The 24,288-nt window shown below is 40.7% G+C and overlaps 1 protein-coding gene across 1 annotated transcript in view; it reads left to right on the top strand.

Annotated features, from left to right (window-relative positions):
- Positions 1–24,288, top strand: part of LOC100377119 (uncharacterized) — a 53,144-nt gene that overhangs the window by 22,959 nt on the left and 5,897 nt on the right. The window contains exons 4-6 of the mRNA XM_085504821.1: positions 7,455–7,593; positions 7,696–7,825; positions 8,090–8,208. Of these exons, the coding sequence (XP_085360947.1) occupies positions 7,455–7,593; positions 7,696–7,825; positions 8,090–8,208 (388 nt within the window). The remainder of the gene's footprint in view (positions 1–7,454; positions 7,594–7,695; positions 7,826–8,089; positions 8,209–24,288) is intronic.

Here is a 24,288-nt window from a genome sequence, read left to right as displayed (position 1 = left end):
CTTGGTAAGGCAATACTGAGTACAGTTTGTAACTTGGTAAGGCAATACTGACTACAGTTTGTAGCTTGGCAAGGCAATACTGACTGCAGTTTGTAGCTTGATAAGCAATACTGAATGTAGTTTGTAGCTTGGTAAGGCAATACTTACTACAGTTTGTAGCTTGGTAAGGCAATACTGGCTACAGTTTGTAGCTTGGTAAGACAATACTGACTACAGTTTGTAGCTTGGTAAGGCAATACTTGCTACAGTTTGTACCTTAGTAAGGCAATACTGACTACAGTTTGTAGCTTGGTAAGGCAATACTGACTACAGTTTGTAGCTTGGTAAGGCAATACTGACTGCAGTTTGTAGCTTGCTAAGGCAATAGTGACTGCAGTTTGTAGCTTGGTAAGGCAATACTGACTACAGTTTGTAGCTTGGTAAGGCAATACTTGCTACAGTTTGTACCTTGGTAAGGCAATACTGACTACTGTTTGTAGCTTGGTAAGGCAATACTAACTACAGTTTGTAGCTTGGTAAGGCAATACCGACTACAGTTTGTAGCTTGGTAAGGCAATACTTACTACAGTTTGTAGCTTGGTAAGGCAATAATTGCTACAGTTTGTAGCTTTGTAGGGCAATACTTGCTACAGTTTGTATCTTGGTAAGACAATACTTACTATAGTTTGTAACTTGGTAAGGCAATACTGACTACAGATTGTAGCTTGGTAAGGCAATACTGACTGCAGTTTGTAGCTTGATAAGCAATACTGAATGTAGTTTGTAGCTTGCTAAGGCAATACTGACTACAGTTTGTAGCTTGCTAAGGCAATACTGACCACAGTTTGTAGCTTGGTAAGGCAATACTGACTACAGTTTGTAGCTTGGTAAGGCAATACTTGCTACAGTTTGTACCTTGGTATGGCAATACTGACTACAGTTTGTAGCTTGGTAAGGCAATACTAACTACAGTTTGTAGCTTGGTAAGGCAATACCGACTACTGTGTGTAGCTTGGTAAGGCAATACTGACTTCAGTTTGTAGCTTGGTAACGTAATACTAACTACAGTTTGTAGCTTGGTAAGGCAATATTGAGTACAGTTTGTAACTTGGTAAGGCAATACTGAGTGCAGTTTGTAGCTTGGTAAGGCAATACTGAGTACAGTTTGTAGCATGGTAAGGCAATACTGACTACAGTTTGTAGCTTGGTAAGGCAATACTGAATGTAGTTTGTAGCTTTGTAAGGCAATACTTGCTACAGTTTGTAGCTTGGTAAGGCAATACTTGCTACAGTTTGTAGCTTGGTAAGGCAATACTGACTTCAGTTTGTAGCTTGGTAACGCAATACTAACTACAGTTTGTAGCTTGGTAAGGAAATACCGACTACTGTGTGGAGCTTGGTAAGGCAATACTGACTACAGTTTGTAGCTTGGTAAGGCAATGCTGACTACAGTTTGTAGCTTGGTAAGGCAATACTTGCTACAGTTTGTGGCTTGGTAAGGCAATACTGCCTACAGTTTGTAGCTTGGTAAGGCAATACTGGCCACAGCTTGTAGCTTGGTAAGGCAATACTGGCCACAGTTTGTAGCTTGGTAAGGCGATACTGGCTACAGTTTGTAGCTTGCTAAGGCAATACTGACTACAGTTTGTAGCTTGCTAAGGCAATACTGGCCACAGCTTGTAGCTTGGTAAGGCAATACTGGCCACAGTTTGTAGCTTGGTAAGGCGATACTGGTTACAGTTTGTAGCTTGGTAAGGCAATACTGACTACAGTTTGTAGCTTGCTAAGGCAATACTGAGTACAGTTTGTAGCTTGGTAAGGCAATACTGGCCACAGCTTGTAGCTTGGTAAGGCAATACTGGCCACAGTTTGTAGCTTGGTAAGGCGATACTGGCTACAGTTTGTAGCTTGGTAAGGCAATACTGACTACAGCTTGTAGCTTGGTAAGGCAATACTGGCCACAGTTTGTAGCTTGGTAAGGCGATACTGGCTACAGTTTGTAGCTTGCTAAAGCAATACTGACTACAGTTTGTAGCTTGGTAAGGCAATACTGGCCACAGTTTGTAGCTTGGTAAGGCAATACTGGCTACAGTTTGTAGCTTGGTAAAGCAATACTGGCTACAGTTTGTAGCTTGGTAAGGCAGTACTTGCTACAGTTTGTAGCTTGGTAAGGCAATACTGACTACAGTTTGTAGCTTGGTAAGGCAATACTTTCTACAGTTTGTAGCTTGGTAAGGCAATACTTACTACAGTTTGTAACTTGGTAAGGCAATACTGACTACACTTTGTAGCTTGGTAAGGCAATACTTGCTACAGTTTGTAGCTTGGTAAGGCAATACTGGCTACAGTTTGTAGCTTGGTAAGGCAGTACTGACTACAGTTTGTAGCTTGGTAAGGCAGTACTGACTACAGTTTGTAGCTTGGTAAGGCAATACTGACTACAGTTTGTAGCTTGGTAAGGCAATACTGGCTACAGTTTGTAGCTTGGTAAGGCAATACTGGCTACAGTTTGTAGCTTGGTAAGGCAATACTGACTACAGTTTGTAGCTTGGTAAGGCAATACTGACTACAGTTTGTAGCTTGGTAAGGCAATACTGACTACAGTTTGTAGCTTGGTAAGGCAATACTGAGTACAGTTTGTAGCTTGGTAAGGCAATACTGAGTACAGTTTGTAGCTTGGTAAGGCAATACTGAGTACAGTTTGTAGCTTGGTAAGGCAATACTGAGTACAGTTTGTAGCTTGGTAAGGCAATACTGAGTACAGTTTGTAGCTTGGTAAGGCAATACTGAGTACAGTTTGTAGCTTGGTAAGGCAATATTGAGTACAGTTTGTAACTTGGTAAGGCAATACTGAGTGCAGTTTGTAGCTTGGTAAGGCAATACTGAGTACAGTTTGTAGCATGGTAAGGCAATACTGACTACAGTTTGTAGCTTGGTAAGGCAATACTGAATGTAGTTTGTAGCTTTGTAAGGCAATACTTGCTACAGTTTGTAGCTTGGTAAGGCAATACTTGCTACAGTTTGTAGCTTGGTAAGGCAATACTGACCACAGTTTGTAGCTTGGTAAGGCAATACTGACCACAGATTGTAGCTTGGTAAGACAATACTGACCACAGTTTGTAGCTTGGTAAGGCAATACTGCTACAGTTTTTAACTTGGTAAGGCAATACTGAGTACAGTTTGTAGCTTGGTAAGGCAATACTGGCTACAGTTTGTAGCTTGGTAAGGCAATACTGACTACAGTTTGTAGCTTGGTAAGGCAATACTGGCCACAGCTTGTAGCTTGGTAAGGCAATACTGGCCACAGTTTGTAGCTTGGTAAGGCGATACTGGCTACAGTTTGTAGCTTGCTAAGGCAATACTGACTACAGTTTGTAGCTTGGTAAGGCAATACTGGCTACAGCTTGTAGCTTGGTAAGGCAATACTGGCCACAGTTTGTAGCTTGGTAAGGCGATACTGGCTACAGTTTGTAGCTTGGTAAGGCAATACTGACTACAGTTTGTAGCTTGCTAAGGCAATACTGAGTACAGTTTGTAGCTTGGTAAGGCAATACTGGCCACAGCTTGTGGCTTGGTAAGGCAATACTGGCCACAGTTTGTAGCTTGGTAAGGCGATACTGGCTACAGTTTGTAGCTTGGTAAGGCAATACTGACTACAGCTTGTAGCTTGGTAAGGCAATACTGGCCACAGTTTGTAGCTTGTTAAGGCAATACTGGCTACAGTTTGTAGCTTGCTAAAGCAATACTGACTACAGTTTGTAGCTTGCTAAGGCAATACTGACCACAGTTTGTAGCTTGGTAAGGCAATACTGACTACAGTTTGTAGCTTGGTAAGGCAATACTGACTACAGTTTGTAGCTTGGTAAGGCGATACTGGCTACAGTTTGTAGCTTGGTAAGGTAATACTGACCACAGCTTGTGGCTTGGTAAGGCAATACTGGCCACAGTTTGTAGCTTGGTAAGGCGATACTGGCTACAGTTTGTAGCTTGGTAAGGCAATACTGACTACAGCTTGTAGCTTGGTAAGGCAATACTGGCCACAGTTTGTAGCTTGTTAAGGCAATACTGGCTACAGTTTGTAGCTTGCTAAAGCAATACTGACTACAGTTTGTAGCTTGCTAAGGCAATACTGACCACAGTTTGTAGCTTGGTAAGGCAATACTGACTACAGTTTGTAGCTTGGTAAGGCAATACTGACTACAGTTTGTAGCTTGGTAAGGCGATACTGGCCACAGCTTGTGGCTTGGTAAGGCAATACTGGCCACAGTTTGTAGCTTGGTAAGGCGATACTGGTTACAGTTTGTAGCTTGGTAAGGCAATACTGACTACAGTTTGTAGCTTGCTAAGGCAATACTGAGTACAGTTTGTAGCTTGGTAAGGCAATACTGGCCACAGCTTGTAGCTTGGTAAGGCAATACTGGCCACAGTTTGTAGCTTGGTAAGGCGATACTGGCTACAGTTTGTAGCTTGGAAAGGCAATACTGACTACAGCTTGTAGCTTGGTAAGGCAATACTGGCCACAGTTTGTAGCTTGGTAAGGCGATACTGGCTACAGTTTGTAGCTTGCTAAAGCAATACTGACTACAGTTTGTAGCTTGGTAAGGCAATACTGGCCACAGTTTGTAGCTTGGTAAGGCAATACTGGCTACAGTTTGTAGCTTGGTAAAGCAATACTGGCTACAGTTTGTAGCTTGGTAAGGCAGTACTTGCTACAGTTTGTAGCTTGGTAAGGCAATACTGACTACAGTTTGTAGCTTGGTAAGGCAATACTTTCTACAGTTTGTAGCTTGGTAAGGCAATACTTACTACAGTTTGTAACTTGGTAAGGCAATACTGACTACACTTTGTAGCTTGGTAAGGCAATACTTGCTACAGTTTGTAGCTTGGTAAGGCAATACTGGCTACAGTTTGTAGCTTGGTAAGGCAATACTGACTACAGTTTGTAGCTTGGTAAGGCAGTACTTGCTACAGTTTGTAGCTTGGTAAGGCAATACTGACTACAGTTTGTAGCTTGGTAAGGCAATACTGACTACAGTTTGTAGCTTGGTAAGGCAATACTGACTACAGTTTGTAGCTTGGTAAGGCAATACTGGCTACAGTTTGTAGCTTGGTAAGGCAATACTGACTACAGTTTGTAGCTTGGTAAGGCAATACTGACTACAGTTTGTAGCTTGGTAAGGCAATACTGACTACAGTTTGTAGCTTGGTAAGGCAATACTGAGTACAGTTTGTAGCTTGGTAAGGCAATACTGAGTACAGTTTGTAGCTTGGTAAGGCAATACTGAGTACAATTTGTAGCTTGGTAAGGCAATACTGAGTACAGTTTGTAGCTTGGTAAGGCAATACTGAGTACAGTTTGTAGCTTGGTAAGGCAATACTGAGTACAGTTTGTAGCTTGGTAAGGCAATACTGAGTACAGTTTGTAGCTTGGTAAGGCAATACTGAGTACAGTTTGTAGCTTGGTAAGGCAATACTGAGTACAGTTTGTAACTTGGTAAGGCAATACTGAGTACAGTTTGTAGCTTGGTAAGGCAATACTGAGTACAGTTTGTAGCATGGTAAGGCAATACTGACTACAGTTTGTAGCTTGGTAAGGCAATACTGAATGTAGTTTGTAGCTTTGTAAGGCAATACTTGCTACAGTTTGTAGCTTGGTAAGGCAATACTTGCTACAGTTTGTAGCTTGGTAAGGCAATACTGACCACAGTTTGTAGCTTGGTAAGGCAATACTGACCACATATTGTAGCTTGGTAAGACAATACTGACCACAGTTTGTAGCTTGGTAAGGCAATACTGCTACAGTTTTTAACTTGGTAAGGCAATACTGAGTACAGTTTGTAGCTTGGTAAGGCAATACTGGCTACAGTTTGTAGCTTGGTAAGGCAATACTGACTACAGTTTGTAGCTTGGTAAGGCAATACTGGCCACAGCTTGTAGCTTGGTAAGGCAATACTGGCCACAGTTTGTAGCTTGGTAAGGCGATACTGGCTACAGTTTGTAGCTTGCTAAGGCAATACTGACTACAGTTTGTAGCTTGGTAAGGCAATACTGGCCACAGCTTGTAGCTTGGTAAGGCAATACTGGCCACAGTTTGTAGCTTGGTAAGGCGATACTGGCTACAGTTTGTAGCTTGGTAAGGCAATACTGACTACAGTTTGTAGCTTGCTAAGGCAATACTGAGTACAGTTTGTAGCTTGGTAAGGCAATACTGGCCACAGCTTGTGGCTTGGTAAGGCAATACTGGCCACAGTTTGTAGCTTGGTAAGGCGATACTGGCTACAGTTTGTAGCTTGGTAAGGCAATACTGACTACAGCTTGTAGCTTGGTAAGGCAATACTGGCCACAGTTTGTAGCTTGTTAAGGCAATACTGGCTACAGTTTGTAGCTTGCTAAAGCAATACTGACTACAGTTTGTAGCTTGCTAAGGCAATACTGACCACAGTTTGTAGCTTGGTAAGGCAATACTGACTACAGTTTGTTGCTTGGTAAGGCAATACTGACTACAGTTTGTAGCTTGGTAAGGCGATACTGGCTACAGTTTGTAGCTTGGTAAGGCAATACTGACCACAGCTTGTGGCTTGGTAAGGCAATACTGGCCACAGTTTGTAGCTTGGTAAGGCGATACTGGCTACAGTTTGTAGCTTGGTAAGGCAATACTGACTACAGCTTGTAGCTTGGTAAGGCAATACTGGCCACAGTTTGTAGCTTGTTAAGGCAATACTGGCTACAGTTTGTAGCTTGCTAAAGCAATACTGACTACAGTTTGTAGCTTGCTAAGGCAATACTGACCACAGTTTGTAGCTTGGTAAGGCAATACTGACTACAGTTTGTAGCTTGGTAAGGCAATACTGACTACAGTTTGTAGCTTGGTAAGGCGATACTGGCCACAGCTTGTGGCTTGGTAAGGCAATACTGGCCACAGTTTGTAGCTTGGTAAGGCGATACTGGCTACAGTTTGTAGCTTGGTAAGGCAATACTGACTACAGCTTGTAGCTTGGTAAGGCAATACTGGCCACAGTTTGTAGCTTGTTAAGGCAATACTGGCTACAGTTTGTAGCTTGCTAAAGCAATACTGACTACAGTTTGTAGCTTGCTAAGGCAATACTGACTACAGTTTGTAGCTTGGTAAGGCAATACTGACTACAGTTTGTAGCTTGGTAAGGCAATACTGACTACATTTTGTAGCTTGGTAAGGCAATACTGGCTACAGTTTGTAGCTTGGTAAAGCAATACTTGCTACAGTTTGTAGCTTGGTAAGGCAATACTTGCTACAGTTTGTAGCTTGGTAAGGCAATACTGACTACAGTTTGTAGCTTGGTAAGGCAATACTGACTACAGTTTGTAGCTTGGTAAGGCAATACTAACTACAGTTTGTAGCTTTAGGTAAGGCTGCGTTTACTTCTTATTATATAGTTTTTTTATGATATATGTTGGTTCTAAAACTTGTTTGAAATAATCTGATTTCCTCACTATAGGACAATTACAACATATTATGCAGTGTATTGTATCACTCTCATTGTCAAGTTGGTGACTTAAGTGGTCGGCATGGTTATCCTGGAACCAGACGTGTCCTTTTCACAGACTCTAATATTCCATTATTTGGAGATGCATCAGGTTTGTGTTTGTCATCGCCATGGTGACATTTGTAATTTTTCACAAAATGCATTGATTTGGTAAATGCAAGTTACTTGAAATCTGGGATAATTTTATTTCTAGTGATTGGACGTACAATTATGCTGACTCCATCAGATGGCTCTGTGCCATCATGTCAAACTATTGAACCAACAACAGACACTGCTGCACAAGCATCCCTAGGCTTTGCCTCATTGGTTGCTGAATTTAATGCGTAAGTAACATACAATAGTCAATTGCAAATTTATCAACAATTCACACGTTCATATATGTACTTTAAACTTGTTCACCTTTGCAGTTAGTGTGTATGTATGTATGTGTCCTTCTGTTTCAGAGACATCTCAGGAACCATTATGTTATCAAGAACTATATGGATGCACTTATATTTACAGTATTCCTTACCTGTATTTGTACTTCATGCCTCCAATACCTATAGCACACAGACTTTCTTTGATTTTTATATTCAAATAATTTTTAGATATGACTTTAGAAAGGAAGTGTCTGCATTCTGTGGCATTGACATGTGGCAAGTCATAGCGACAAGAGATATTGAGAACACTATTGATGGCTGTCAAGCTATTACTTTCTGGTTTGCTGGTAAGTTGTTTGTTTTTCATAAGCATTACATTTTTTGGACACTTTTTTTTATCTGAGCTAAATTAGAGCTATTTATATTACTGATTATTACTGTTTCTCAAAATCAACTTTTCAACTTAAAAAAATGATAATTTCCAGGAAAATACCCCAAGTGCTTTTGTCTCAGACATTTAGCGCCGCTGTTGACAGGGCTTATTAAACATATTGATACTACAGGTGGACCTCACTCAGATTTGTTCATTTCGTGATGATATCTTTGATTCTCTAATTGTTCATTTCGTGATGATATCTTTGATTCTCTAATTGTTCATTTCGTGATGATATCTTTGATTCTCTAATTGTTCATTTCGTGATGATATCTTTGATTCTCTAATTGTTCATTTCGTGATGATATCTTTAATTCTCTAATTGTTCATTTCGTGATGATATCTTTTATTCTCTAATTGTTCATTTCGTGATGATATCTTTGATTCTCTAATTGTTCATTTCGTGATGATATCTTTGATTCTCTAATTGTTCATTTCGTGATGATATCTTTGATTCTCTAATTGTTCATTTCGTGATGATATCTTTGATTCTCTAATTGTTCATTTCGTGATGATATCTTTGATTCTCTAATTGTTCATTTCGTGATGATATCTTTGATTCTCTAATTGTTCATTTCGTGATGATATCTTTAATTCTCTAATTGTTCATTTCGTGATGATATCTTTTATTCTCTAATTGTTCATTTCGTGATGATATTTTTGATTCTCTAATTGTTCATTTCGTGATGATATCTTTGATTCTCTAATTGTTCATTTCGTGATGATATCTTTGATTCTCTAATTGTTCATTTCGTGATGATATCTTTGATTCTCTAATTGTTCATTTCGTGATGATATCTTTGATTCTCTAATTGTTCATTTCGTGATGATATCTTTGATTCTCTAATTGTTCATTTCGTGATGATATCTTTGATTCTCTAATTGTTCATTTCGTGATGATATCTTTGATTCTCTAATTGTTCATTTCGTGATGATATCTTTGATTCTCTAATTGTTCATTTCGTGATGATATCTTTGATTCTCTAATTGTTCATTTCGTGATGATATCTTTGATTCTCTAATTGTTCATTTCGTGATGATATCTTTGATTCTCTAATTGTTCATTTCGTGATGATATCTTTGATTCTCTAATTGTTCATTGCTAACAGCTAAATATTGCAAACCATGATGTGAAATTTATTATGCAAATATGTGTTGGCAATCAACTGAAAATGTGTGCTCAACTAATTGGTCTACTGTATTGCATGTGAATGGTTGGATAGAGTTGTGAAGTCACTGACACTGCCCTACATTGCCCAGGTACATGTTTAATAATTAAGATGAACCAGGGGGCAGTAGTGGTTGAAAAACATGTTGGCATTCTGCTCCGCAAGGATTGCCCTTAAAATCATTTTTGTGTGTGTGATTTTATGTGTCTTCACGTATTAGCTCTTCTTTTTTTTGGGGCTGGGCCGATTTTGTTCAAACTTGACAGGCAGGTCACATCTTCACTCTAGTTAGGTCGTGAAATCTAAAAAATATTACTGGCTCACCGTAGCCCTGGCAAATACCAAAAAAAATGTTTTTTTTTTTGAATACGTATCTTGAATTAAAAATCTTGAACATCATTCATTCTACTCAGCTTGAGTGTGATCCCAAAGTTATAATTACTCGTTCGGACGCAGTCCGAAAACGGGGACTTATGTTTTGACCTCCGTGTGTCCTTGTGTTCGTCCGTGTGTGCATCCGTGCGTGTATCCGGACCTGTATCTTAGAATTGCCTGGACCAATCACAATCAAACTTCACACATAAATCATACATGATATTATACATATGCACGTCAATTTGTTTCATGATCTGATTCAAGATGGCCGAATGGCGGTCATTTTTGTGCTAAAAATCATCAAAATCAAGCATTTTTCGGCTGTTTACAGATGGATTTTTGTTCAAAATTGGTATATACATTACACATTATAGGACCTTGATACATCATTTTGTTTTTCAGATAAGATTCCTGTCGGCCATTTTGTTTTAATGAATGTGGTTCTAGTGCCATATCACTGACTTGCTTTGACTGATTATGTTCAAATTTTAAATATTCATTATACATCATGTCATAGATATACAGATATATTGGTTTGACGATCCTATTAAGAATGGTCGAATGGTGGCCATTTTTGTGCTAAAATATCATAAAAATCAAGCATTTCCCGGCTGTTTACAGATGGATTTTGTTCAAACTTGATATATACATTAGACATGGGACCTTGATGCAAATAATTTTGTTTTTCAGATAACATTCAACTGGCGGCCATTTTGTTTTAATGAATGGGCTTCTAGTGCCATATCACTGACTTGTTTTGACTGATTATGTTCAAATTTTAAATATTCATTATACATTATGTCATAGATATACATATATATTGGTTTGACGATCCTATTCAAAATGGCCGAATGGTGGTCATTTTGTTTTAATGAATGGGCTTCTAGACCCGTATCACTGACTTGTTTTGACTGATTATGTTCAAATTTTAAATATTTATTATACATCATGTCATAGATATACATATATATTGGTTTGACGATCCTATTCAAAATGGCCGAATGGTGGTCATTTTGTTTTAATGAATGGGCTTCTAGACCCGTATCACTGACTTGTTTTGACTGATTATGTTCAAATTTTAAATATTTATTATACATCATGTCATAGATATGCATATATATTGGTTTGACGATCCTATTCAAAATGGCTGAATGGTGGTCATTTTTGTGCTCAAAAATCATCAAATATTAAGCATTTCTGGCATTTATGGATGGATTTCGTTCAAATATGGTACATACATGTGCATTAGACATTACGGGTTCCTGATGCACATCATTTTAGTTTTCAGATCAGAATCAAAATGGCTACGATACGATATACGGCTATATTGGTATGACGATCTTTTTCAAAGTGGCCAAATGGTGGCTATTTTTGTGCTCAAATCCTCAAATATCAAGCATTTCTTGCATTTATGGATGGATTTTGTTCAAACTTATAACATACATTAGACATTACAGGTTCCTGATACATGTCATTTTATTTTTCAGATTGGATTCAAAATGGCTGACTTGCGGCCATTTTGTTTTAATGATTGGGCTTCTAGAGCCATATCTCTTAAATGCTTTGACTGATTATATTCAAATGTTATATATTCGTTATACATCATGTTATATATATATATATATATATATATATATATATATACATATATATACATACGTGGACAGAGAAATTAAGACACGACTACATGAGTAAAGTTCACTCTACAGTACTGTTTCATAAGGTACATGGAATACCTCACTCATCAGGAGTTAAGACTTTATTAAATAAACCACCGAAACAGACTACGTTATAAGCGCTACAGATTTGCATAACAATGGAGTGTGTTTACGATATTAAAACTAGTTGTTGCATAGCAACGATTTGGCTCTGTGTCTACAGGAAGAAAAAAGCTCATTTCTTTTATTTAAACTACAGTAATGTGGTTGGAAAATTATAATATATTTCTCTCTAATACATAAGTTGTAACGTTTGCTTGAAGTATTGTATGGTGCAGCACGCGATAACACTCTCCATTTGATGTCGTAATCGATGTTATTGTCTTTTAATGACCAAGCGTATTTACTGAGCTCTGTTGCGTTTCTCAATGATTGGTTGCGTAGCGATGCAGTGTGGTTTCTGTACCGGGTTTTAAATTCATTTCCTGTTAGTCCCACATATGTTTCACACTTGTTGTTGTCTTGCCGTCTGATATTAGCTTGGTAAACCAAGGCCGATTGTAAACAATTTCCGTCTAAGGGGCATTCAGATTTCTTACGGCAGTTACATAATCTGTTGATCTCGGTACTGGGTGTATTGGTGTTGGCCGCTGTAAGCTGTTGTTTGTTTTGATTGCAGATTATTTGCTTCACGTTATTCGTACAACTGTAGCTCAATTTGATGGTGTTTTACGGCTGAAAATTTTCCTGAGTTTGTTTCCCTGTTGGAAACACTTATCAACCAGGGTGAGGAATCTTCTCCCGACGCTGTTAGTGACATTTTTACTAAAGGGAGGGTTAAACCAGAGGATGTTGTTACGAGGTCTGTTTGTTCTTCTTCTTTCCGCGGGGGGTTCGAATTTGAGGTGATAATCATATCCACTTTGATTTAGAGCTGTCTGGTAAGGTGGCGCGGCTAGATCAAAGTGTTTTTCGTCTGATGAAAGATATGACATGGGTTTGTCTCTGAGATGAGGGCTTTGGTCGAAGGACTGTTGGGGCAAATTGCGTCCCTGGCAGGCCGGGTAGATCAGATGCAGCGGTTAGGGTTAGGTTAGTCTCCACTGCGGCCCCTCAGTCGGCAAGCAGAAAGAAACACAAAAGCATTGCTTGCATTCAAAACATGTCTCTTGTTGGGTTAGGGCACACATTGCGCCTCCCCCTACTTTCAGCAAGCCAGGGTTCGTCATGCGGTACCAGACTCAGGAATTTACCCTTGAGTCCGGGCTCCCCTGTGGCTTTTGACTCCCCTCTTGCCGACCCATAAGCGTCCCCAGAGGAAACCGATCCTGTCATGAGACGCACAGTCGAACACGCTCTCACTCACATAATAAAATTGAAAGGAGGCAGTTCGCTTGCGTCGGATGCAGCCGGTACCTCGGGCGGTCCCTCAGAGTCTTCCATCCGTAACAACTCGGTGAGCCACACTGTTGGAGTGATGCAGAGTATCATCGATCCTAGTGATACGATGTATATACTCCCACCCAAAGTAACCCCATCGACACGTCTCCCACTGTTTGGCCGAGTGCTGAGTGGAGTGCAGGGCGCGCAGACGGTGTTGATGGGCGGACGTTGATCAGCCGCTGAGGAGGGAATGCTTAAGGTCCCCGGGTAGGGTAAATCTTATGCAATGCTTTCTGCTGGACCCGGTCGCTGTGGTTTCTGGATCAGACCACAAAGTGTGGGATGAGACCAAACGCCCCAACCGGATCCCAAGGCTCCTTCCCCAGAACCCGGTACCACAAATTTCTTTTGGCAAACTGGGTTAAGTGGGATGACCGCATTCCATGGCAGTTCAGAGTTGCTGGAATGCATTATTGTGCACACCTGCTTTCTAGACCAGGCGACACATTTACTGGTGGACCACCCCAGTGTCACCAGGCTCTCCTGGCTGGGGCAACTACAGTGCAACGAGACGCGGTCTTTGGCGCGTGAGTACGTCACCACCTCAGTTACACAGACTGGACATTTTCCACCCTCTTTGATGGGGAGATGGCAGGTGCAGTCTCGGAGCTTTGGAGTGCAATGAACCAGATGGTTCAGATCGAATACGCTAGCAAGGGTAAATGGAGAGCACCCCAAGCACAACGCCCTAAGGCGACGTCTGCTAGCCAGAGTCAGCCAGGAGGCAAGCGCTCATACCCTTTTGTGGGAGGGAAGAGTAGTGACGCGCCCTCAGGGAAGAAGGGACCAGGTGGCTCTTCTCCGGCAGCGGGGGAAGCATGTTTGACGCTTACCTCTCCGGGGGAAAGGCATGTGTTTGGTGAGTGACCAGGTTACAACTTAGTGACAACCGCAGGCCTTGGGGAAACTCCCCTCATTAGACTTAAGTGGGGCCTACCTGCACATACCAATGCGAGTTGCCATCTTCTTTGAGTTGCCCAGCTGGGCCAATTATTTCAATCTCAGGTGCCCCCTCCCCCTTCGGGTTATGCACAGCCCCCTATGTTCCACCAGAATGAATGGAACAGGTGGTGCTGCTGCTTCACCAAACGTCGGTACACCTCAATTCGTACATAGACGACTGGTTAAGGGGTTATTAGCCGAGCAAGTAAGGCTATCACAGGATTTACTTCACCAGTTAGGCTCTTTAGTAAATCAGACAAGTCCCATCCCTACCCAACACAACACAGTGGTAGGCTTGGTATATCTATTTCAAGCGTCCCTCCGAGAACTAACGCGGATCATCGGAATGATGACCTCGGTTCGAAGGGTAGTTCCCCAGGTCGCATTACGCAGCCGCCTGGTACAACGCTTGTTGCTACACTGAGCTCTCCTACGGGAACTAGACAGGTGGGTATTGATCTCTGACCAAGCGATGGAAGCCCTGCCCTGGTGGTCGTCACTGGTCAACCTCGGACAGGGGCTCCCCTTGGGAGATCGATCCATGCCATCCCTCTATTGGCCAGGTAGCAGACTCCTTCGTCCATCTGTTTGATGAAGTGGGTTTGTCCTATGCAGCGATTGTCGGCTACAAGACTAGTCGATTGTCCTATTATTAGAATACTATTTACTGCTTTCCATAATCAGAGGCCGAGACCCTGAACAAGGGAACCGCCCTACTGGGATTTGTCGGTTGTGTTGTCCGCTCTAGGCAGACCGCCCTTTGAGCCTCTCTGATCAGCACCACTCAAATTTTTGGCCCTCGCCTCAGGTAGCCGTCAGTCAGAATAGGGAGCATTGTCCTTCTCGGACGAGTGTGCCGCCCTTATGGACAATCAAATTGTGCTAAAACTCGAATCGGGTTTCTCGCCAAAAACCAATTCCCAGGACACGATCCTCAGCCGATTGTCATCCCCCGGCTGTCAAATATTGCTGACCCAAAGGATCAGGAGGAATTGCTTATCTGCCCGGTTTGAGCACTGAATTGCTACGAAAACCATACTAGGGATTCGAGACAGGGTGCCAAGCACATGTTTTTGTGTTAAGGACCAGGTAGGCAGGATAGTCTCCCAGACTTTCATCGCCAGGTGGATTAGTGCGACTGTATTAGAGGTCCTCGACATGGAGCTTGCAGAGACACCAAGTACGAGTGCATTAGCGCTAGCGTCAGGCGCCTCTATCGAACATATACTGAGGGCAAGCTTATGGAGAACGCAAAACGTCTTTATCAACTACTACCTAAGAGACACCCAATCCATTGAGGAGGGCCTCATTAGGTTGGATCCTGTCGTAGCGGGTCACACTCTGGTTGCTGACCCAGCCCGAATGACCACAAGCAACCCTGCGCATAGGTAATAAGTCGGTCTCAGTATCTTTGTGGTCAGATTTCTCTACCATCAGCACTCCTTGGAAGTCTCCAGGTCTCGCTTTTCGGCCTATGTCCTCATGCAGAACTGTTTTGGTCTTTACTTCAAATGCATACTACCCCCATTTTAACTGACTGGAGTCTATGGTGAGTAATTGAACGTAGTGAATTTAGGCAGAGGGTTCTCTGAACCTGCCTATTCACATAGTTATACCCACCATAGACTCCCCCCCCCCAACCACCCCAATCTTTCTGTAACATTGGTCTAGTCCTCGATGCGGAGAGAAAGGAACCAGAGTGAATGTCACGGTGAGGTGGCATCGTCACATTACTTCGGTCACGTGGTTTGTGACGTAAGGGAAACAAATCTTGGGGTCATGGGGTCCCCTGACCTAGATTTTATCTCTCCGTCATTGGCAGAATCGCTGATTAATGCCTACAGTTCAAAATAGACATTTTGACTGACCGGAGTCTATGGTGGGTATGAACTATGTGAATAGGCGAGTTCGGAGAACCCTCTGCCTAGTTTCATCTAATTATCATTAGCCAATTTCTGGTATGTCAAGGAATCAGATTTAAATTGAATTGGTGGTAAGGGGGCTCCAGATTAAATTAGACTGAAAAACACAGATATAAAATAAAATTTATTAGTATTAATAAATAATAAAATAATGTGGATCTCTTTGTTATCCTCTTGTGCATCTTAAGGATGCTGTATAGGTTTTTTTGCTTTGAAACCCACAATTCAACTTTTTTGTATTTTTCAATGCTGACACTCAGTAGGAAAAAAAATGAATTGGGTGTTTTTATAGGGTGTAAAACCCATTTGTATTAATTAAAATCAAAAGCACATGGCTTTGTTTTGAATCCCATGTTTTAATTAAACAACCAAAGACATAACAGACAGCTAATTTGCATAATAGTCACCACCCATAGCAAATATAAACAGTCTCTCGCATTCAGTACAAGTTACGCTTCAATGATACATTCTATTTACGATCATCGTCTACGAATTTAATTTCGCTCTTCAACACTAAAGTCTTCTAATCGACCATGAAACGGCGACGAAAGAAAACGAATCCAAAGAAGTTTAGAGAAGAACGTCAACAATATGTAAAGAGATTTCGCCGAGAAAGTATGCGACAATTTAACAGTAGTAGTGCCCCGCCAGCAGTTGTTCTGCTACTATGTATTACGCGTTGAAGACGGAAATGATCACACTAGTTTTGTCCCAGTAGCTTTGGAAACTAAAAAACGGAAAACACAAATTATGGCAAACAGGTTATCTTAAAAATCTACAAAATAACGGCGCAACGAAACTGAAAATTCACCGTCCGATCGACAGACAACTGACTTACCCAAGCGATCGCATCTCCTGATTCAGTTCAGTGCTCGCTGTGACTTCTCTCCCGTCACTGCCATTCAAATCAGATAATACTGATCTCTGTCCAGACATCTTACGTGGTGAAAAAAAAAGTCTTGGGGAAAAAACTAGTTGACTCTGGGGGTGCGTCCAGCAGAGCAAGAGAATGACCTTCTGTGATTAGTAGGGCAATGTATGGTAATGAGTCCTCTAGAAAAGGAGCGTCTCCTCCCACAACTTAATAATGAATATGTAAATCATGACGTCATTTTGGAGCGGCTTTGTCACGCTGTGAAACAGTGTTTCCTATTGGATTCGGGAGCATAATTTCGTACTTTACAACCAATTGCGACCATGTATATCCACACATCTGCGTGATTTTGACAGACAGATACCATGACTAGTCGTTATGAGTTTGTTTTGAACCAAGGGACAAACGGATTTGAGTTAGCCGGTGATGCGTAGCTGCTAAGTTGTTTTTGCTGTTTTCTCGGTTAAAAAAAAACAGCGATTTACGGCAACTACAGCCCTTTGATCTCGAGTTCTATCGGACGCATTATACTAATTTTTCGCACACAGACTCTTCGATATGTGCCCTCTAAGCGGCTCTGGGATTTTTCTATTTTCCTATTTGTTTCAAAATTACGTTCCAATTTCTGAATACCGGAAAAAACAAAATCGTATTGTTTTTTCAAGATAGCTAAATTATTATTTCTTGCACAACTATCATGTACATATATCTCTCAAATAACGCAGAATGGTTGTGAGCAACGTCTGAAAAAACTGTTTTGTTGCAAATGTTCTACTAAATTTGTTTATTCATTGGGTCAATTATTTTTTACCGAAAATGGCTTTCTGTGTTTACACAGATCACGTGACTATGCACGTCCATAAACACACTACACTGTCGATTTCACATTCAGTGTGAAATAAGCTTTCCATCAATATATAGCTTTGTATGGTTCAGTAAATATTTTATATAGAAACATTCGTTTAGAAAATCAATACCAATCAAGGAAAGCTTAGAAAGAACTCCCGTGTGCTGAGAGTATTGAAGAAACATTAAAATTAATTCAAAATTACTTGTACACGAGATATTGATGGAAAAGCTGAAAACTAATTATGTAAATCAGGTAACTAATATGAACAGAACGGAACAAAAAAAAATATGAATTATTATGCTAATTAGAGAATTAATATTAATCAGGCCTGTCTATTGTCCTAGAGCATTTATGTACCAAATTTTATTCAAATGTGATGATCAGTAATTGAGATATCAGTGTTAATTAATTATGTTAATTAGGTGATTAATAAGCATAAATATTTACCAAAAACTAATTAGGTTTCTGCATAATTCTCTTTAAAAGTTTCATTAAAATCCAATTTGTGGTTCTTTATATATCAGTGGAACATTATGCAAATTAGGTAATTAATATCCAATTAAAGCTAATCAGGTGTCTGCATAATCCTAAAAGATCTATGTAGCAAGTCTCTCATTGAAATATGATTACTACTTGATATATCAAAAGCTGAAAATTAATTAATTATGCAAATTAGGTAATTAATATGTACTCATATTACCCTAAAAACTATCAGGACTGTGCAGTGTCCTATGACATCTATGTACCAAGTGTCTTGAAATGTGATGATTACTACCTGAAATATCAAAAGCTGAAAATTAATTAATTATGCAAATTAGCTAATTAATATATACTGATATTACCCTAAAAACTATCAGGTCTGTGCAGTGTCCTATGACATCTATGTACCAAATTTCATTGAAATGTGAAATATCAAAAGCTGAAAATTAATTAATTATGCAAATTAGGTAATTAGTATGTACTCATATTACCCTAAAAACTATCAGGTTTGTGCAGTGTCCTATGACATCTATGTACCAAGTGTCATTGAAATGTGATTATTACTACTTGAAATATCAAAAGCTGAAAATTAATTAATTATGCAAATTAGCTAATTAATATATACTGATATTACCCTAAAAACTATCAGGTCTGTGCAGTGTCCTATGACATCTATGTACCAAATTTCATTGAAATGTGATGATTACTACTTGAAATATCAAAAGCTGAAAATTAATTAATTATGCTAATTAGGTAATTAATATGTACTTGTATTACCCTAAAAACTATCAGGTCTGTGCAGTGTCCTATGACATCTATGTACCAAGTGTCATTGAAATGTGATGATCACTCCTTGAAATATCAAAAGCTGAAAATTAATTAATTATGCAAATTAGGTAATTAATATGTACTCATATTACCCTAAAAACTATCAGGTCTATGCAGTGTCCTATGACATCTATGTACCAAGTGTCATTGAAATGTGATGATTACTCTTTGAAATATCAAAAGCTGAAAATTAATTAATTATGCAAATTAGGTAATTAATATGTACTCATATTACTCTAAAAACTATCAGGTCTATGCAGTGTCCTATGACATCTATGTACCAAGTGTCATTGAAATGTGATGATTACTACTTGAAATATCAAAAGCTGAAAATTAATTAATTATGCAAATTAGCTAATTAATATATACTGATATTACCCTAAAAACTATCAGGTTTGTGCAGTGTCATATGACATCTATGTACCAAGTTTTATTGAAATGTAATGATTAGTACTTGAGATATCAGTGGAAAAGCCGAAAATTGATTAATCATTATGCAAATTAGGTAATTAATATTGCACAGATTTTTACCCAAAACTCAAAAAAATGCTAACCCCTAGACCCTATAGTCTACTCTACATGCTAACCTCTAGACCCCCCAGTCTACTCTACTACTAACCTCTAGACCCCCCAGTCTACTCTACATGCTAACCTCTAGACCCCCCAGTCTACTCTACATGCTAACCTCTAGACCCCCCAGTCTACTCTACTACTAACCTCTAGACCCCCCAGTCTACTCTACATGCTAACCTCTAGACCCCCCAGTCTACTCTACATGCTAACCTCTAGACCCCCCAGTCTACTCTACTACTAACCTCTAGACCCCCCAGTCTACTCTACATGCTAACCCATAGACCCCAGTCTACTCTACTACTAACCTCTAGACCCCCCAGTCTACTCTACATGCCAACCCATAGACCCCAGTCTACTCTGCTACTAACCTCTAGACCCCACAGTCTACTCTACATGCTAATCCCTAGACCCCACAGTCTACTCTACTACTAACCTCTAGACTCCAGTCTACTCTACGTCCTAACCCCTAGACCCCACAGTCTATTCTATATGCTAACCCTTAGACCCCACAATCTACTCTACATGCTAACCCCTAGACCCCACAGTCTACTCTACATGCTAACCCCTAGTCTACTCTACTACTAACTTTTAGACCCAACAGTCTACTCTACATACTAACCCCCAGACCTCACAGTCTACTCTACATGCTAACCTCTAGACCCCACAGTCTACTCTACATGCTAACCCCTAGACCCCACAGTCTACTCTACATGCTAACCTCTAGACTTCACAGTCTACTCTACTACTAACCTCTAGACCCCACAGTCTACTCTACATGCTAACCCCTAGTCTACTCTACATGCTAACCCCTAGACCCCACAGTCTACTCTACATGCTAACCTCTAGACTTCACAGTCTACTCTACTACTAACCTCTAGACCCCACAGTCTACTCTACATGCTAACCCCTAGACCCCACAGTCTACTCTACATGCTAACCCCTAGACGCCACAATCTACACCACATGCTAACCCATAGACCCTGCAGTCTACTCTACATGCTACCCATAGACCCCACAGTCTACGCTACATGCTAACCCCTAGACCCTATAGTCTACTCTACATGCTAACCTCTAGACTTCAGTCTACTCTACTACTAACCTCTAGACCCCACAGTCTACTCTACATGCTAACCTCTAGACTTCACAGTCTACTCTACTACTAACCTCTAGACCCCACAGTCTACTCTACATGCTAACCCCTAGACCCCACAGTCTACTCTACATGCTAACCCCTAGACGCCACAATCTACACCACATGCTAACCCACAGACCCTGCAGTCTACTCTACATGCTACCCATAGACCCCACAGTCTACGCTACATGCTAACCTCTAGACCCCCCAGTCTACTCTACTACTAACCTCTAGATCCCACGGTCTACTCTACATGCTAACCCATAGACCCTACAGTCTACTCTACATGCCAACCCATAGACCCCAGTCTACTCTGCTACTAACCTCTAGACCCCACAGTCTACTCTACATGCTAACCCCTAGACCCCACAGTCTACTCTACTACTAACCTCTAGACTCCAGTCTACTCTACGTCCTAACCCCTAGACCCCACAGTCTATTCTATATGCTAACCCTTAGACCCCACAATCTACTCTACATGCTAACCCCTAGACCCCACAGTCTACTCTACATGCTAACCCCTAGTCTACTCTACTACTAACTTTTAGACCCAACAGTCTACTCTACATGCTAACCCCAAGTCCCCATAGTCTACTCTACATGCTAACCCCTAGACCCCAGAGTCTACTCTACTACTAACCTCTAGACCCCACAGTCTACTCTACATGCTAACCTCTAGACTTCACAGTCTACTCTACTACTAACCCCAAGACCCCAGTCTACTCTACATGCTAATCCCTAGACCCCAGAGTCTACTCTACTACTAACCTCTAGACCCCCCAGTCTACTCTACATGCTAATCCCTAGACCCCAGAGTCTACTCTACTACTAACCTCTAGACCCCCCAGTCTACTCTACTACTAACCTCTAGACCCCCCAGTCTACTCTACTACTAACCTCTAGACCCCCCAGTCTACTCTACATGCTAATCCCTAGACCCCCCAGTCTACTCTACTACTAACCTCTAGACCCCCCAGTCTACTCTACATGCTAATCCCTAGACCCCAGAGTCTACTCTACTACTAACCTCTAGACCCCAGAGTCTACTCTACTAGCTAACCCCTAGACCCCACAGTCTACTCTACTACTAACCTCTAGACCCCAGTCTACTCTACATGCTAACCCCTAGACCCCACAGTCTACTCTACTACTAACCTCTAGACCCCACAGTCTACTCTACATGCTAACCCCAAGTCCCCATAGTCTACTCTACATGCTAACCTCTAGACCCCACAGTCTACGCTACATGCTAACCCCAAGACCCCAGTCTACTCTACATGCTAACCCCAAGACCCCAGTCTACTCTACATGCTAACCTCTAGACCCCACAATCTACGCTACATGCTAACCCCAAGACCCCAGTCTACTCTACATGCTAACCCCTAGACCCCACAGTCTACTCTACTACTAACCTCTAGAGCCCACAGTCTACTCTACATGCTAACCCCTAGACCCCAGTCTACTCTACATGCTAACCCCTAGACCCCACAGTCTACTCTACTACTAACCTCTAGAGCCCACAGTCTACTCTACTACTAACCTCTAGACCCCACAGTCTACTCTATATGCTAACCCCTAGACCCCACAGTCTACTCTACATGCTAACCCCAAGTCCCCATAGTCTACTCTACATGCTAACCTCTAGACCCCACAGTCTACGCTACATGCTAACCCCAAGACCCCAGTCTACGCTACATGCTAACCCCAAGACCCCAGTCTACTCTACATGCTAACCCCTAGACCCCACAGTCTACTCTACTACTAACCTCTAGACCCCACAGTCTACTCTACATGCTAACCCCTAGACCCCACAGTCTACTCTACATGCTAACCCCTAGACCCCTCAGTCTACTCTACTGGTGATGTTGATTGGGTCTCAGCAACAAAAATACTAACCTAACGAATCTGCAATTTGGCTTTCAGCATATATATGCCATTGCATTTAAGGTAGCGAGACTATTATTTGTGTTGAAAATTACGATTTTCACATTTATTTATTAATTGATGAAATGCACTAAAAACTTTCATGTGATAAAGTCAACATAACATAGAATGTCATGTAAGTTGGTTAAAATGTAGATTTTCTGAAGGGAAGCAAGGCAGCCTCAGTAGTGTTTTCCAAAATCAACAACACAGGTTTAATCTGTGTGCCTATAAGTTTCAAAGATAAATTTAAGACAAAGCAATGTTAGGATGTGTTATCAGTAGCTATCTGACACACAATGAGTGTTTCCAAACATTTGAGTGGTTTGTCTCCGCCCCTGTTTGTTTCACAGATTAGTCATTTGCATATGAATGTTTCAGACACAAGGTCACACAGCCACTGAAAAAAATCATTGATTTTGGTGTTTTCATATGCCGAATTTATCCAATTATAGCTATCCCATTCCTTTATTTTTTTGGTTTCCAATAGCCTTACACATTTGGATGTCCCTACACATGTTAAAGCAGACCTTGATGGGAAAACAAATTGATTGTGCCGATAAACAAGCTTGAAAATCTTTGCTGTTACTTCATGGACGTTTTCTAGGAGTTTATGTTTTTCAAAATACAAGGTCTTTAAAAAAAAATAACATATACTTATTGTCGTCGGATTAACACCAAATTTTCACAGCTTTGAGGTGACAGTGAGAGGAACTTGAATGTGTCCAGACAAACTATTTCATCGATTATTTACCAACGAGTTGTGGTTTGAGTTGGGGGCAATGCGACTAAAACAGTAATTGAAATTCAGCACACTGTTTTTTAAAACGCGTTGCTTGCATAAAACTGACCAGACACATTCAATTTACCAGACTATTGAACAACTAGAAAAAGTGAAAAAAATACTTCTTATCGCCAGCATAAATGCGTAATTATTTTTTTTACAGAAAAAGTAATTTTTCACCTTTGATTAAATAACGGGTCATAGAATGCAGATACAGGCATGGCAAACACACCTTTGTAAAGCTTGAAGTCTGGCGATTCTAAAAATATATACTTTCCTGGGTCTATTTGTAGTCATTTGGTCACAATTAGAAGTATGCAAATAATAGTCCCGCTACCTTAAGCTTAAAGGGGAACTAAATAGAGCCTAATTTGGTGTTTGTATTTATCAAGTTATGTACATTTGAAAACAAAATTTACAAAAAATGATTATCTTCAGAGTTATGATGATTTAAATATGAGAAACCATAAACCTGCCAAGGACTTCCGTTTGCACCATCTTGTCATAAAAAAGCGCCCTCATGAGGTATAAACAGGAAAGGTAACAAAGCATGATGACAAAATAGTATCTGATTAAATATAAACAACTTAGGGAGCCATAGTTGGCTGTCTAGGTTGCGGCTGATCTGCACTGGCTCGGAAGATGAATTCTGATTGGCTAAAAAAACAAAAAAACTTGTGGCGTTGAATGCACGTTCATTGTCAGTATTGTTATGCAAATTCAAACTAGCTAATCATTTACAACCTTCCGAGCCAGTGCAGATTAGCCCCTAGGTTGTTTCGACTTTTACGTTAATATTATTTACAAGCGTATCAACATACAAACATGGATGTGCAATTGATCGAGACAGGCATTTTTTTTTGTCCAACTGTCTAATAAATGCTGTTTCCAGTACTGCACTGTGCGTGCAAATTATTTCAAAGTCTGGATGCTGGAGTATGCAATCTTGAATTCGTAGGGTGGCGGTTTTCATCCATGTATTCACGGGGCTGCGCTGGTAAATCATGGGACAATTGTCACAGGAACACCAAGCAGATTGTT

The sequence above is a fragment of the Saccoglossus kowalevskii genome, chromosome 10, assembly GCF_978046115.1.
Source record: "Saccoglossus kowalevskii chromosome 10, keSacKowa6.1, whole genome shotgun sequence".
NCBI classification, from domain to species: Eukaryota; Metazoa; Hemichordata; class Enteropneusta; family Harrimaniidae; genus Saccoglossus; species Saccoglossus kowalevskii.
This window is presented reverse-complemented; position numbering and strand designations above follow the sequence as displayed.